Genomic DNA, 16,381 nt, shown 5'->3' with positions numbered 1-16,381 from the left:
TGGATGGGTGGATGGATGGATGGATGGACGGATGGATGGATGGGTGGACGGATGGATGGATGGACGGATGGACGGATGGATGGATGGACGGATGGATGGATGGATGGATGGACGGATGGATGGATGGGTGGACGGATGGATGGATGGACGGATGGATGGATGGATGGATGGATGGATGGATGGACGGATGGATGGATGGATGGGTGGACGGATGGATGGATGGATGGACGGATGGATGGACGGATGGATGGACGGATGGATGGATGGACGGATGGATGGATGGACGGATGGATGGACGGATGGATGGATGGATGGGTGGACTGTTGTATGGAATCTAAAAACTCCAATAAAAATATTTTAAATAAGTAAAAACACAAATAAACTTGGTTATAGAAAATGTTCTACCAAATGGTGAAAAAGAGGTTGAAAACACAAGGTTCTGGATTCATACAAGCTAAAAAAAAATATATATATATGGAGTTAGTCTCTTTATGACAGACTGCTCAGCCAAATCACACAATTTATTCAGTGGAGAAAAATCTGGACGTTCAGCCTGACATTTCTCTTGCATGCTGACATGCATCAGACGGACCAGCTGCCGCAACACGGACCCATCTAACCATTCATGATGATAAAATCAAAATCCCCCAAATAGCTCCTATAGTTTGTGTAGGAGGTTAAGAAATATAGCCATAAACCTTCACTAGATATTCTGTTCACCTCACAAACGGCTTGGCCTGACAGTGGAGGATTTTAGCCTCCTAAACAATCTGATCACATCTGATCACTCTTTTCTATTTTTGTTTTGTCATGCATCACAGTTTTACATAACTAAATCACACACTTCCTTAGACTTTAACATTTTGGCCCCATTGGCATTTCACCAGAGCACTGACAAGACAAGAAATTACATTTAAAACTTTATTCTAACAACACAAAATGTGTCATTTATGACTAAACATTTTATTCTAATTAGAATTAATGAAAAAATGTGCATTTCACCAAATATATGTGTTTTTTCCTTTAATACCATATTTGTAAAAAACCTAAATTCCTTCAAGTAACCTGTGATATTTGTAGTAAACAGCTAAATTGGTTTATTTCAGTTGTGAACATGAAGTATGTTTAATTCCCTAACAATGCTCCATGCAGTCACATGCTGGAACAACTTATCTCTTTCTTTTATTCAAGTCATTTTCCTGCATGAATTGAATCATTGCATTAATGTCAGTGGCCTCAAGCAGGCAAAATAAATGAGGCATGTTTAAAGATATTTGCTGTAGCTTTGCTTTTAGGAGTTTTCAGGCCCAAATTCGCTCATCGAACCCTGTGGAGACCTACAGAAATAACCACCTCTGTCATTCCTCAGAGCTAATTTTATCTCACCTCAGTATTGTTACACAATGAAACACTCACACTCCCCTCAAAGCCCCTGCCTCTCATGTGCTCTCCAGCTTGCATAGATTATGAGGAGACGAGGTGAGTAAGCGTGACACTCGCTGACATCCCACAGCATGGTGGAAAAGGAGGCAGAGCTTCTACATTATGGGTTATCTGCAGGGCAGGTGGGAGTCAGGAGGAGGGCTGGATCTGGGTCCAAAACCTGGATTAGTTCACCTCAAAGTGCATCACATCTCTAATACAACCCTCTGTTTCTCCATCTTTGCACCTTTAGAAAAGGCTGGATAGTAAAAAAAAAAAAAACAGCTTATATCTGCAAATAAATGTAGAATTATGGAAGAATGCAGCATTTGATGTGCTTTGTAACTTATTAATATGTGAAATGAGCAAAAGCTAGATAAGATAGATAGATAAGAAGAAAGAAAAGAAGGAGATGCTAAGAGAAAACACGCGAGATGACAATGATAATGAGCGTGTTTTTCTAAAATATGAAGATGAACTGAAGTTGCATATTGTAGAAGGTGACGGCAGCCAGGAAAGACGGATCTAAGAAGGAAAACACTGAGGTTGCAGGAGAGCCAAACCAATTCCATCATTTTGCACTGAAGGCAACAATTAAGACAATTTAATGGTTAAAATCTTCACAGACTGGAAATGATCAGCTTTGTGCTTCTGAAGTTAAAAGTGTGCGTACATTCTGCACTGAAAACATCTTTTTACTGTTAAAAATCCAAATAAAATCACAATAAAATGATTAATAAAACAAAGATTTAGCCACAATTTGACAGAAAACACATAAAATGTTGAAAGTCAAGAAAAATACAGCTCATTTAAAGGTGACAGGGCTTGGATGGTAGCGTTGTAGGTAACACAGCAAGTCTTCTGGCTTGAACTTTGGCCTCTCTGTGTGGCATTTGCATGCGAGAAGAGCTTCATCTTGACAGATGCGTAAGCTGTTAGTTCCACTGGCAGAGCTGCAACCGCATCCGATCACATAACGCAAGCTTTTAACGAAGCTGATGCGACCACTCTTTTAGCCAGAAACAGGTTTTTCTCCCCCTGTCAGCCTGTGTTAAAGCCATACCATGATTTTCCCAAACCTAACCAAGTAGTTTCTTATTTTTAAATCTAACCAGGATGTTTTTCAGTTCAGACACACATTAATATACGCTGAATAATAACTGTACTAACTTGAGTGAGAGTGTCTATTTTCCAGCATGCCCATCCTGCAGAGATACTACTCTGGAGAGAGTCCCGGTTCTCTTTATTTATACTGTAATTTGGGGATCTTTTTCATGGCACATCTCAAACATAAACTCAAGATATTGAAAAGTCATAAACAAAACAGTAGTAGGACTCTTATCAGCAAGGACAGCTGCAGCTCCTAAGTCTATTGTCTTCAGCTTCCCACGTACATGAACACACACAAGGCTGGGCAACACTCCCATCACGGAAAACTGAACCGTAAAAGGAACATTTAAGGTTCAAAACTGATATCATGTAGAGCTTTTTTTCCCCCCTCCAGAGCTGGCTGAGGAATAAACGTTCCTGTGAGGCAGACACTGCAGAGTGATCCTCTCTTCCCACGCACAACCTGACAGAGACATTGAGTCCACTTTGCATCTACCCACTTTGCCTCTACAGCCTCTCGATTAGTCTGCATCCTGTTAAGAGGCCACACAAATCACCAAACTCTGTTTTTTCTTCTCCTTTTCAGTCACAAGACACACCTCGTTAGATTTCCAGGAGCTCGGGAGCTGCAGCAGCAGCATCCCTGCTAAGCTGTGTGCCACTGTGATTAAAAGCCAGCTGGTGATGAGGGAGCTTAATTCCAACACATCAGCCTTTTGCCTGATATCAGGCCTATTTGTCCCTAATTAGCCTTTGGACACTGGAGGGAGAGGAGGAGGAGAGGAAGAGGAAGCAGGAGGGAATGCCCAGAAGTGCTCCTGAGCTCGTGGAACCCCATCTCCACACAAAATCCAACTGCATGCTCAGAACAGAAAATCATGAAAATTAAACATAAATATGAAAAGTTGTTTCAGAAACAGTTGTTGTGAAGGGATGGAGCAGATGTGCAGATCTCCATCCCTGCTGCTGGTCGGACAGGGTCAGGCTGCATGCAGGAGCCTCCTGCTCGGCTGGAACACACACTTACTTGCCGAGCTCCTCGTACAGCTGGTATTCATCTGTAAAACGCGTGCAGGTCGTCGTTGCCATGATGTCTGCTTGGACTCGGACGTGTGTGTGCAGGAGTCCCAAACGCTCGGTGCCTCTCTGGCTTCAGTCTCCGCCCTCCTCAGACCTCCGGACGGCTGCAGGCTGGCACATGAACGCGCGGCTCCGGACTCCGGCAGAAGTCTGCAAGGCGAGGAGGGCGGACTCTTTAAATACCACGCGGGGTGTTAATGTGAGCTCACCGCATGACGTGGTCCTCCGGAGGAAAAAATAAGGAACCAGAAAAATAAATAAATAAGATGCTGGCAGCTAAATGAGGAATGCAGAGATCAGAATTTCACCCCCATCATAAATAAATCATCATAAGTGAATCATTGCGTTGATGGAGCTGCATGTATGTGAGAGGAAAACCCCTCACTAGAATAAACAATAAATCAAATCAAACTTTGAGCACTTTTCATGCCATGGGCAACACCAAGTGCTAAAATCAAGTCATAAGGATTAAAACAAAGAGTCGATAACATGACATTTGAAAACAATAAAGACACAAGCTCCTTAGATAGATATACTATTAGTTTTTACTAACTTTTTTTGCTTAATTTTAAGAACTGACTTAAATAATCAATAAAACTTTATTTTAACTGAATAAACTCTGAGGAGTGTTGTTGTGGGTTTCAGTTTTATTCTATTCTACACATAACTTTTTATTAATCATATTTACATCAAGATTTTTTCATTTAAGAAATAAAAACTTATCACATGAATTTTTACTTCCAGAAGAGTTGGAAGTTTTCTGCAATGCAACAAGATCAGATCAATACTTTAATGTTGAATTTTATCCTTCAAGTCTTCACTGTCCAGCTTTACGAATTTCATATTTCATCTTTTATTTCTTTAACAAATCCGGAATTTGATGCATCACCATTCAACCACCCAATGAAATCAGGCAATGAACAATTATTTATTTAGTGAACAAAAATAATTATTTTTGGATTGTTCTTCTCGTTTTAGGAGGCAGGACTGTTAATATTCATTCACTATCAACAAATTGAAGCTCTACTAAGTAACAGTAAGGCTAATTCTACTTGGTTACGCTACAACACACTATAATGATGCTCCATCTTAATGTTCCTCTCCCTGAGCCGTCACCTTATCGTGGTGGAGGGGTTTGTGCGTCCCGAAGATCCTAGCAGCTATGTTGTCGGGGGCTTTATGCCCCTGGTAGGGTCACCCATGGCAAACAGGTGTCTAGGGGAGGGACCAGACCAAGCATGGCTCATCAACCTCTATGATGACGACCAACCTGGGCATAAATGTTCCCTTGCCCGGACGCGGGTTACCGGGACCCCCTCTGGAGCCAGGCCTGGAGGCGGGGTACGAGAGCGAGCGTCTGGTGGCCGGGCCTTCGCCCATGGGGCCCGGTCGGGCTCAGCCCAAAAGGGTTACATGGGCCCCACCTCCCGTGGGCTCACCATCTGCGGGAGGAGCCGTAGGGGTCGGGTGCAATGTGAGCTGGGCGGCAGCAAGGGGCGGGGACCCTGGCGGTCCGATCCCCGGCTGCAGAAGCTGGCTCTAGGGACGTGGAACGTCACCTCTCTGGTGGGGAAGGAGCCTGAGCTTGTGCGCGAGGTTGAGCGGTTCCAGCTAGATATAGTTGGACTCACCTCGACGCATGGCTTGGGCTCTGGAACCAGTACCCTCGAGAGGGGCTGGACTTTCTTCCACTCTGGAGTTGCTCATGGTGAGAGGCGCCGAGCAGGTGTGGGCATTCTCATCAGCCCCCAGCTTGGTGCCTGCACATTGGGGTTTACCCCGGTGGATGAAAGGGTAGTTTCCCCACCGCCTCCTGGTGGGGGGACGGGTCCTGACTGTTGTCTGTGCTTATGCGCCGAACAGCAGTTCAGAGTACCCACCCTTTCTGGAGTCCTTGGAGGGAGTGCTGGAGGGTGCTCCTTCTGGGGACTCCATTGTACTGCTGGGGGACTTCAATGCTCACGTGGGCAATGACAGTGAGACCTGGAGGGGAGTGATTGGGAGGCATGGTCCCCCCCCTCTGAACCCAAATGGTGTTTTGTTATTGGACTTCTGTGCTCGTCATGGATTGTCTATAACGAACACCATGTTCCAGCATAAGAGTGTCCATATGTACACCTGGCATCAGGATTCCCTGGGCCGCAGTTCGATGATCGATTTTGTAGTCGTATCGTCGGACCTGCGGCCACATGCCTTGGACACTCGGGTGAAGAGGGGGGCGGAGCTGTCAACTGATCACCACCTGGTGGTGAGTTGGCTCAGATGGTGGGGTAGGAAGCCGGTCAGAGCTGGCAGGCCCAAACGTGTTGTGAGGGTCTGCTGGGAACGTCTGGCTGAGTCCCCTGTCAGAGCGAGCTTCAACTCCCACCTTCAGCAGAGCTTCGAACATGTCCCGGGTGAGGCGGGGGACATTGAGTCCGAATGGGCTGTGTTCCGTGCCTCTATTGCTGAGGCGGCCGGCCGGAGCTGTGGCTGCAAGGTCGTTGGTGCCTGTCGTGGCGGTAATCCCAGGACTCGTTGGTGGACACCAGCAGTGAGGGATGCTGTCAAGCTGAAGAAGGAGTCCTATCGGGCCTTCTTGGCCTGTGGGACTCTGGAGGCAGCTGATGGGTACCGACGGGCTAAGCGACATGCGGCTTCGGCCGTTGCCGAGGCAAAAACTCGGGCATGGGAGGAGTTCGGCGAGACCATGGAGAAAGACTTCCGGACGGCTTCGAGGAGATTCTGGTCCACCATCCGGCGGCTCAGGAGGGGGAAGCAGTGCTCCGTCAATACTGTGTACAGTGGAGATGGGGAGCTGCTGACCTCAACTCGGGACGTTGTGGGTCGGTGGAGGGAATACTTCGAAGACCTCCTCAATCCTACCAACACGGCTTCCCATGAGGGAGCAGAGCTGGTGGACTCAGGGGTGGACTCTCCTATCTCTGGGGCTGAAGTCGCTGAGGTGGTCAAAAAGCTCCTTGGCGGCAAGGCCCCGGGGGTGGATGAGATCCGCCCGGAGTTCCTTAAGGCTCTGGATGCTGTGGGGCTGTCCTGGCTGACACGCCTCTGCAGCATCGCGTGGACATCGGGGGCAGTACCGCTGGATTGGCAGACTGGGGTGGTGGTCCCCCTTTTTAAGAAGGGGGACCGGAGGGTGTGTTCCAATTACAGGGGAATCACACTCCTCAGCCTCCCTGGTAAGGTCTATTCAGGGGTCCTGGAGAGGAGGGTCCGCCGGATAGTCGAATCCTGGATTGAGGAGGAGCAGTGTGGTTTTCATCCTGGTCGTGGAACAGTGGACCAGCTCTATACCCTCTCTGGGGTCCTGGAGGGGGCATGGGAGTTTGCCCAACCAGTCTACATGTGTTTTGTGGACCTGGAGAAGGCGTTCGACCGTGTCCCCCGGGGGCTCCTGTGGGGGGTACTCCGGGAGTATGGGGTACCGGACCCCCTTGTACGAGCTGTCCGGTCCCTGTACGACAGGTGTCAGAGCTTGGTCCGCATTGCCGGTAGTAAGTCGGATTCGTTTCCGGTGAGGGTTGGACTCCGCCAAGGCTGCCCTTTATCACCGATTCTGTTCATAACTTATATGGACAGAATTTCTAGGCGCAGCCGAGGTGTTGAGGGGATCCGACTTGGTGGCCTCAGGATTGGGTCCCTGCTTTTTGCGGATGACGTGGTCCTGTTGGCTTCATCTGGTCGTGATCTCCAGCTCTCGCTTGAGCGATTCGCGGCCGAGTGTGAAGCGGCTGGGATGAGAATCAGCGCCTCCAAATCTGAGACCATGGTCCTCAGCCGGAATAGGGTGGATTGCCCTCTCTGGGTCGGGAGTCAGGTCCTGCCTCAAGTGGAGGAGTTTAAATATCTCGGGGTCTTGTTCACGAGTGAGGGAAGGATGGAGCGTGAGATCGACAGATGGATCGGTGCGGCGTCTGCAGTAATGCGGACTCTGCGCCGGTCTGTCGTGGTGAAGAAGGAGCTGAGCCAGAAGGCGAAGCTCTCGATTTACCAGTCGATCTACGTTCCTACCCTCACCTATGGTCATGAGCTGTGGGTCGTGACCGAAAGAACGAGATCTCGTATACAGGCGGCTGAAATGAGTTTCCTCCACAGGGTGGCCGGGCTCTCCCTTAGAGATAGGGTGAGGAGCTCGGTCATCCGGGAGGGGCTCAGAGTAGAGCCGCTGCTCCTCCGCATCGAGAGGAACCAGTTGAGGTGGCTCGGGCATCTGGTCAGGATGCCTCCTGGACGCCTCCCTGGTGAGGTGTTCCAGGCACGTCCCTCGGGGAGGAGACCCCGGGGAAGACCCAGGACACGCTGGAGGGATTACATCTCTCGGCTGGCCTGGGAACGCCTCGGGATCCCCCCCGCAGAGTTGGCAAATGTGGCTGGGGAGAGGGAAGTCTGGGCTTCCCTGCTTAGGCTGCTGCCCCCGCGACCCGACCCCGGATAAGCAGCAGAAGATAGATGGATGGATGGATGGATGGAAACCAGTTAAATGAACGCTGGGACATCACCTGGTTGTCTGAATCCAAAGCGGCTCCTGAAGAGACCATAAAAATGAAAAAAGGTGACTGTTTATGAACTGAATTTGATTCCATTAAAAAAGAAAAATCTGGAAACTGTAATAAAAATTATTTTTAATAATATAACATGTAATACTGAAATTTACTAAAATAGAATTGTGCATAAAGTTTGAGTTAATCGCTGAGTTGTTTGTTTTAAATAAATAATATGTAAATAAAATGTTATATTGTAACATACCTGTAAATACTGGACTGTACTTTAAGGCAGGGATATTTTAATGCTGATCTTATAAAAAGCAGCTGGTTGGGAACAACATGGGAACTGTTTCAGTGTGTTTACAGGTTCAGAGGTCTCCATCCAGTGAAAGAGCTGGTTTGTGTCGCTGCACCGTTCTGAAACACGGGAAACACTTTTAGTTCCTTCTGTCCTGCCAGATGTTGTCGCTCTGATCCAAACAAATGTTGGCTTTTTAAACCTAGAAAAGTTTCCAGTATGTCCTCCATACGCAGGTTTTCCTCGGCCTTCACCTCCACCCGCAAACTTTCAACAATCCAACAGTCAGTAGCGGAGGAAGAGATGGACTCTCTGACTGTCTCAGACCAACATACCATCACTTAAACTTATTCATGTGGATTTAAAATAACCTTCGTCCCTGCAGGTGGATTTCTCCTGGCCTGACTGGAAATATTTTGCAGCCGTCAACAGGAACTGCTCCTTCTAGAGGATAGAAGAATCCACAACAAGCATCACAATGCAGAACTTTAACCCCTAACATCCCAAGGTACACACACTCCAGGAGCATCAGCTGTTCTCCACGCTTCAGCTGGAACTTTGCTGCAACTTCTGGAAAATAAAGCTTTAGAATGTTCCTCCTTCATATTCAGCAACAACATGGTTAGAGACAGCAGTCCTCATCGTATCATCATTATGAGAATCTGTTTTCAGTGTGAAGGAGACGTTGTGAAGATGGAGTCGTCTTCAGACTCTGGGGAAGAAAAAAAAAAAACCTTTTCGTTTGTTTAAGTAAGAAAATTCAGAAATATTTTCTTTGTCATTTTTTTATTCAACAAATGTTTTCAAGTCTTGTTTTGGGGTAAAAATCTGCAGCAGTAGATCCTCACATAATGTCCGTTTACGCGGCAGATGAGCACGTTTCTGGTTTCGTGCTGATTGCAGGAAAGAGACATGAAATTAAAACATTTCATACTTTGGAGAAAAAGTTAATGTCATTTAACATGTCAGGTATTTATATACATAAAGCAAATAAGTGAAACATTTTTAACCCTCTGAGAGCCGCAGGTTCTGGTTATCTCTAACAAGAAATCTGCATTTTTCTGCTCACGTTTCTGAATATTTGGTTTATTTATAACTGGAAATTAGACATATGATGGACTGATAGATGCTTGACAGAGTGGGGATGTTGTTTAAGAAATTAAACAAAATAACAACCAACACATAGGCACTGAAGGATAACTAAAGACTAAAACAGTTCAATCTGTCAAAACCTGCAATCGTTGTTTGATCCACGTCGTCATCAGTTTTTCTTTACCTTCCTCTTAATCCACACACCTCATCACACACACTGCTAACAGTCCAGCAGCTAAAAGTCCTGGAAATAAACTAGTCGGCTGACATCTGTCTTGGTTTGAGCTGCAGCTCAGAACTGCACGGCGCTGGGCGGGATGTCGAACATGGACGGGTCGAACTGCTGCCCCTTGAACGGCGAGCCTTCTGCATCCCAGCCCTTCTTCAGCATGTCGTGGACTTTCTGTGGAGAATGACAGGAACGTCACGCGTGTACGGTTCATACAACCTGCATGGCAAAACATGCAACTAAAGCATGTAGCTTTATCATAATAATAACATAAAAATCTACGCGAGGAAACAGGGAGGTTATGATCACTGGTCAGAAAAGAAAGGATCCATCCAGATAAATCAGGAAGACAACCGAAACGTTTCCTCATTTCGTATCAACGCTACAAGCAGTAAAAGATTTTCTCATGAATTTATTTTGGAATATGTTCCAGCCTTTAAATACACAAAGAGATGTACAGCTGTGCTCATATGTCTTCATCCCCTTTCATTAAAGAAAAGGCTGAATTTACAACAGTCACTTAAATAACTGGAGACTTAAAAAAGGAACAATAACTAAAAATTTGCAAAAATATCATTTAGTAATATAAGACACTGTTTTTTCCATTTTATTGAGTTTAAGAAAGAAAAGAACAAACAAACAAATGTGTCCTGGACAAATGAGAGACTTTTCTGTTGAACAGTGGGACAAAATACCTGTCAACAGGTGCAGAAGTCTGACTGAGAGGAACAGAAAACACCTGACTGGAGCGGAAACATTAAAGGATTGTTCTACTAAATATTACTTTATGACTGATGGAATATGTAATAAATTATCTGATTTGTTTGCTTTTTAAAAAAAATATTTCTATTGAACCAGAATTAGAAAATAATGTCATGATTTTTATAAAATTTGTATTTATTATTACTTTAGTCAATTTCAGCTGATTTTACAGGCAGCTGTTTTTTTCCTTCTTTAATGAAAAAATATGAACACAACTGTACCTGTAACTAAACTTTCCAGTGTTAAATCAGTCCCTGTTGTTTTGTAATCCTAAACTCTCCACCAGGATGGAAGAGAGTAACAAAGCTTTCAAAAACACAGCAGATAGATTTGCATTCAGACAGCAAGCAGAGATTAAGAGTATCAGGTAGGCTGCAAATCACGGTCCCTCGATCACACCCAACAAAAATGCAAATCAAATCTAAATTTTATCAATACATTAAAATAAAAGATCACTTTAAGGTCCACAACTCAAGGTCGGACCATGTGATGTAAGCCTGCTTATCACACTTATTCCTGCCCAAAAAGTTCATATGACGGTGTGAAAATCCCCGTTAAAATATGTAATTAGTAATTAAAGGGTTCTTATGATGGTGTTTGGAGTTTTCTGAGCTTTCTACAGTGTTACAGTGTTGAATCCTCATCAGACATGTGAACGACACTGTTTTTTATCACCTAAACGCATGTTTGAGTTTGAGTTTGAGTTCCAGCACTCTCTCCGTTCGGTTTCCATGGCGACGAAAAACGCGTCGTTTTAGAGAGTTTTTTTCTACTTGGAAATCCTTGTGACGTCCCGGGGGATAAGGTTTGGTGATTGGTTACCTTCTACTGGTTAACAAGGGCATGTACAAATACATCAGGCGGGTGGAAAACGTGGGATAAAGTTATTTCCAACGATGGCTGGTGAGTTTACCAAAGAGAGACATCCTGCTGCATTCGTTGCTGTGGGTTGCTGTTTTCCACTTCGTTTTCAGGGTCTGATTCAGGTTCCAACATGTAGGGCTGTATGCTATGTGCTGACATTGTAGTTTGTTTTTTTATTGAGTTCATATCAGCCTAATCCTTCTGTTTATGAGATGTTACAATGACGGCGAAAGCAGGTGCGGTGCGCGCTCCCGATGTAGTGCAGTGGCGGGAGGCGGGGCTTAATGCGGAAGAGTCTCAATCCACTCGTTTTGCCCGCAGGCTGATCTGACAGCCTACGGAGAGGGTCGGTCTGAAGTAAATAAAGCCATTTGTGACAATAACTCCATCAATCCCAGCCCTTCTGGTCTCAGAAATAAAAATAAATTAGCCTGAAATGCACAAAATAGTTCCACTTTAAGTGAATCTTGGATCTGAATCATAAATTGGAAAAAGTCAGTCTGAAATATTTTCCAGTTGGCAGCACTGTTTAAGACTTCTAAAAGCAGCATCCGAGTGTTTATATTCATGTTTGCGTGGGCAAGCGAGACTACCTTTTGAATGAGAAACACAGCAGCAATGACTGCACACTTTCAATGTTTTGTCTGTGCTTTAAAGGTGGAGTATGTAAGATTTTCAGTATTTAAAAAAAAAGTAACTAAAAAATAACTACAATCATAATTAGATAGTTTTTTTTAAACATGTAGGTTCCAGTCTGTCCATATTTGATGTTATTAAATTACAAGTTTAATTAATGACAAAGACCCTTCTTAAATGTTTTCCTACCAGTAAAAAAAAAAAAGTGCTTTTTGTCATTTGTCATTAATTAAACTTGTAATTTAATAACACATCAAATATGAACAGACTGGAACCTACATGTTCAAAAAACTTTCTAATTATGATTGTAGTTAGTTTTTTAAATATTAAAAATCTTACATACTCCACCTTTAAGTGCCTGATTTTCATACAAATTTTATTTATTATTACTTTAGTCAATTTCAGCTTATTTTACAGGCAGCTGTTTTTTTTTCCTTCTTTAATGAATAAATATGAGCACAACTGTAATGAAATGAATGTAATGAAAATCCAACTAAATGTGAAAATAAACAGAATAAAATAATAATAATAATAATAAACTAAAAACCAGAGATGGAATGTGTGTTTTCATCCATGAATGACATTTATTCACACCTCTAATCAGAGACACGGAACTACGTAGAAACCAGCCAATCAGACGGATCCTTACAGCGAGTTAATCCACCCGTCTGAATGACTACCTGATTCTTCTGATGGAGTTGGTTTCTCACCATTTCGTGACTCTGAGGCTTTCCCTGCAGCTTCTGGTGGTAGTCGAACGTCAGCCGATCCAGAACGGCGTGTTCCTCCTCATCAACCGTTGCCATGGAGCGTTCGCGGTTGATCTGGTTCACGTCGATCTCCTTTTCACCTTTCAGGACCGCGTTCCACCAAACCTCGGAGGTCTTGCTGAGCGACAGCTGCGAGTCAAAGACACCCGGTTCAACCAACACGTCTTAAATCTGTCTGAGACGACAACTTTTAACAAAACCTCCAACCTCTGTAGTCGTTTGAAACGTGATAATGAACATAACAATGTGTGTGTACTTACAACTACACAACTCCCAGGTTCCAGACTCCACAGCGAATTTTCAGTGTTAATCTTGTGTGTGAATTCTCCCGCCAGGAGTGTTTTCTCCTCCGATCCGTCCCTCACACACACCCGTACACTGCCAGTCTGCAGACTAACACTAACCTGACGACAGCAAGCAGACGCAGTAAATAAAAAACCTGTAAACAGAAAGAGGACGATGTTCCGGTCGTTCCCGGTCGCTGGAAGACCATTCCCACCTGTCTGCCTTTCATAACCGTCTTGGGCACAAACACACGAACTTCCACATCCGTGTAGTCCTGAGACCAGCTGTAGTTTTCCCTCACCGCCCCGTTGTAACTGTCTGGATTGGACTGGAACGATTCCTGACTTCTGAAACAGAAAACACACACACACACACACACACACACACACACACACACACACACACACACACAGAGAGAGCGAGCAACAAATTGTTACACAATGTTTCCTGCTGTTATTACCTCGTTCTTCAGTAAAGTACTGCTTAACATGTTTTCAACCACTTTAAATGTGTATTTCACTCATTGCACAGGAGAAAAATGAAGTTATTTTCTATTCAAGTAAACAATCACTGTGACAACATACAGTTTCATATTTATTCATACCTTTTCATTAAAAAAGGAAAAAAACAGCTGCCTGTAAAATCAGCTGAAATTGACTGAAGTAATAATAAATAAACATTTTATGAAAATCATGACATTATTTTCTAATTCTGGTTCAATAGAATTTTTTTTTTAAAGCAAACAAATAAGATAATTTATTACATAGTCCATCAGTCATAAAGTAATATTTAGTTGAACAATCTTTTAATGTTTCCGCTCCAGTCAGGTGTTTTCTGTTCCTCTCAGTCAGACTTCTGCACCTGTTGACAGGTATTTTGTCCCACTGTTCAACAGAAAAGTCTCTCATTTGTCCAGGACACATTTGTTTGTTTGTTTGTTTTTCCTTTCTTCAACTCAATTAAATGAAAAAACAGTGTCTTATAATACCAAATGATATTTTTGCAAATTTTTAGTTATTGTTTCTTTTTTAAGTCTCCAGTTATTTGAGTGACTGTTGTAAATTCAGCCTTTTCTTTAATGAAAGGGGATGAATACATATGAGCACAACTGTATCAGATACAGTAGGTAGAGATGTTGCAAACTGAACTGGCTGCAGCTGAGAAATTTGCATATGAATCTAAATAGACTTATTTTTTTTGTTTAGTGCATTTAATTCAGCAACAAACACAAGTTTGGATGGAAGAAACCTTTGTGGTAACTCACGCTGCTGCCGCTGGTGCTGCACCCTCTGCAGCTGCTTGATCTCCTTGAGTTTCAGGATCGCTGCTGCTGCTGGCGGTTTGAGGTTCAGCAGACACATCTGAGGCTGCAGGAGCAGAGGCATCTCCTGCATCTGAGGAAGAGCTTTCCACCTGTGCTGTTTCTGCGCTTCCCTGCTCCTCCTTCTCTCTGCATGGCTCAGAAGTGACTTCCAGCTCCTGGATGGCTGCAGGAACTTGTTTACTCTCTTCTCTCTTCTGCAGCTGGCTCAGTGCTCGCTCCCTGTCATGCTCTGCCAGCTTCTCAAACAACTTAAACGTCTGGAGGGGAAATGAAAGAAAGTCACAGATCAAGGCATGACTAAAAACAGAGGAGGAGAAACTAAACGTACAAAGTTAGAGTAGTACTAAAACAAATGCAAAAACCCAAATGAGGTTCCAAAAAACTGTGAAAATGTCAACAAGAAAACCTGAAATATTAGAAAGCAACAAAAAAAAACATCCACATGACATGACATGACATACGGTACGTTGATTAGTACGTTGATTAGTAGACAATATGCTTTTGTCCCGATTCGATTTGATTCCAATTTTTTTGGGTGCCAATTCTATTTAAATTATGATTCTCACTATTTTTGTAGATTGAAAAGAAAAAAAATGCATAAAACTTTCTTTGCCCTTAATTTTTCTTCATTTCAATGAGGAAAAAAACAACACGGTAGCCAGACCATCGTTCAGCTGCTGTAATGCCCAATAACACAAGTATAAAGATCAATAAAAATAAAAAACAAAAAGACAAACATTTTATAGTGCATTCATTTTATTTATTTGATAAACAAATTGATTTTTTTAACAAAAAAAATCTATTTTAAAATTGTGATGAAACAAACCCAGATTTTCGATTTTTCGATTCGATTTTCAAACCCCTATTAATTAGTAGAGGTGGGAAAATCAAATCGAAAAATTGAAAATCAGGATTTTTTTGCTTCACAAATTTAAAATCGATTTTTAAAAAAAAATATATATATATACACATATACATATATATATATATATATATATATATATATATATATATATATATTCCATCATAAAATTTGTCATTTTTATTGATCTTTTTACTTGTCTTCTTGGGCATTATAGCAGCTAAATGATGGTCTGGCAACTGCGTTGTTTTTTTCCTCATTGAAATCAAGATAAATGACGAGCAAAAAAAACAGTTTATACATTTATTTTGTTTTTAATCTACAAAAATCAGCAATATCGAAGAATTGTGAATATCGCAATTTAAATCGAATGGGCACCCAAAAAATTGGAATCGAATCGAATCGGGACAAAAGCATATCGTCACAGCCCGATTAATTAGTTTAAAAACAGTTTGTTTTGTTTAAGTTTAGTGACTTTAAAACGACCCAAGCAATGACACATATAATGATCCATGAAACGATGTAGGAAGCAAACAAGACTCCACCTTTAGCACCATCTTCTCTGCAACACCTGGAGGGAAGCCCATTTTGTCGTCAGGACCTGACAGCAGCCGATAAAAGTCCGTCTTGCGATACAAAAAACCGAAATAGATCTGCAGAAAATCCTGGATATTCCCAACGTGCTGCAAGATCCCCAGCAGAGCACTGTCGTACATTTCTGTCATCTGGAGCGGCGACGCCATCGCGGCTTTTCTCCTTCAGCAGATCCTGAAAGTCCCACCAAGCTGAAAACTGAAAGGGTTTGTCAAGAAAATTCAAGTTTAGGCCAAGAAAGTAGCAAACGTTGACGTTTCTTCACAACTGTTTTCCTCCTTCCAGAACTGCAAAGCCGCTTCCGGTTTTTGGCTTTCAAAATAAGCGTCCAAACTATTGGTAAATATGCATCTAAATCTTTTTTTAAATTTTCTCATAAACTACAGTAATAAACAACTTAGAAAAACTCAGCTTTTTACTATAATGAAAAAAATAAAAATTCAAATTAGCCTGCAGGAACCAAACCGAACAAATCTATTCAATTCCAGCTTTATTAAGGACACAGAATCTAGGTCCATAGAAATAGAAAAATAAAATAAAATGAAAAAAAAAAAAGGTAGATACAAAAA

General features: G+C 43.0%; 2 protein-coding genes across 6 annotated transcripts in view; both read right to left on the bottom strand.

The window, feature by feature from the left end:
* The window catches only part of camk2b2 (calcium/calmodulin-dependent protein kinase (CaM kinase) II beta 2), a gene marked incomplete at both ends in the record, with an annotated part of 54,229 nt that extends 50,608 nt beyond the window's left edge, over window positions 1-3,621 (bottom strand). For all 4 annotated transcript variants that reach the window (XM_079257210.1, XM_079257209.1, XM_079257212.1 and 1 more), the window contains one exon: window positions 3,560-3,621. In XM_079257210.1, coding sequence (XP_079113336.1) covers window positions 3,560-3,621 — 62 coding nt within the window. The remainder of the gene's footprint in view (window positions 1-3,559) is intronic.
* A 5,568-nt stretch (window positions 3,622-9,189) lies between these two features.
* Window positions 9,190-16,091, bottom strand: nudcd3 (NudC domain containing 3). Of its 2 annotated transcripts, none has more exons than XM_079256802.1 (6): window positions 15,764-16,091; window positions 14,297-14,613; window positions 13,247-13,379; window positions 13,008-13,151; window positions 12,688-12,876; window positions 9,190-9,889 (listed from the first exon to the last, which is right to left on the bottom strand). In XM_079256802.1, exons 1-6 carry the CDS (start codon window positions 15,959-15,961, stop codon window positions 9,779-9,781), a joined length of 1,092 nt encoding a protein of 363 aa, XP_079112928.1. In that variant the 5' UTR covers window positions 15,962-16,091; the 3' UTR covers window positions 9,190-9,778. The 2 variants fall into 2 exon arrangements, with proteins under 2 accessions (XP_079112928.1, XP_079112929.1); XM_079256803.1 differs by having other exon boundaries at window positions 13,247-13,376.
* Between the last annotated feature and the right edge of the window lie 290 nt (window positions 16,092-16,381).

The sequence above is a fragment of the Telmatherina bonti genome (genome assembly GCF_933228915.1).
Source record: "Telmatherina bonti genome assembly, chromosome: 17".
Lineage (NCBI taxonomy): Eukaryota > Metazoa > Chordata > Actinopteri > Atheriniformes > Telmatherinidae > Telmatherina > Telmatherina bonti.
This window is presented reverse-complemented; position numbering and strand designations above follow the sequence as displayed.

Coding starts and splice junctions, on each gene's coding strand:
- nudcd3 (XM_079256802.1), bottom strand. CDS start 15,961: ATGGCGTCGCCGCTCCAGATGACAGAAATGTACGACAGTGCTCTGCTG. Junction 13,380..14,296: donor GCAGCACCAGCGGCAGCAGC/GTGAGTTACCAC, acceptor TTTCTGTTTCAG/AAGTCAGGAATCGTTCCAGT. Junction 13,152..13,246: donor CGGTTATGAAAGGCAGACAG/GTGGGAATGGTC, acceptor TGCTGTCGTCAG/GTTAGTGTTAGTCTGCAGAC.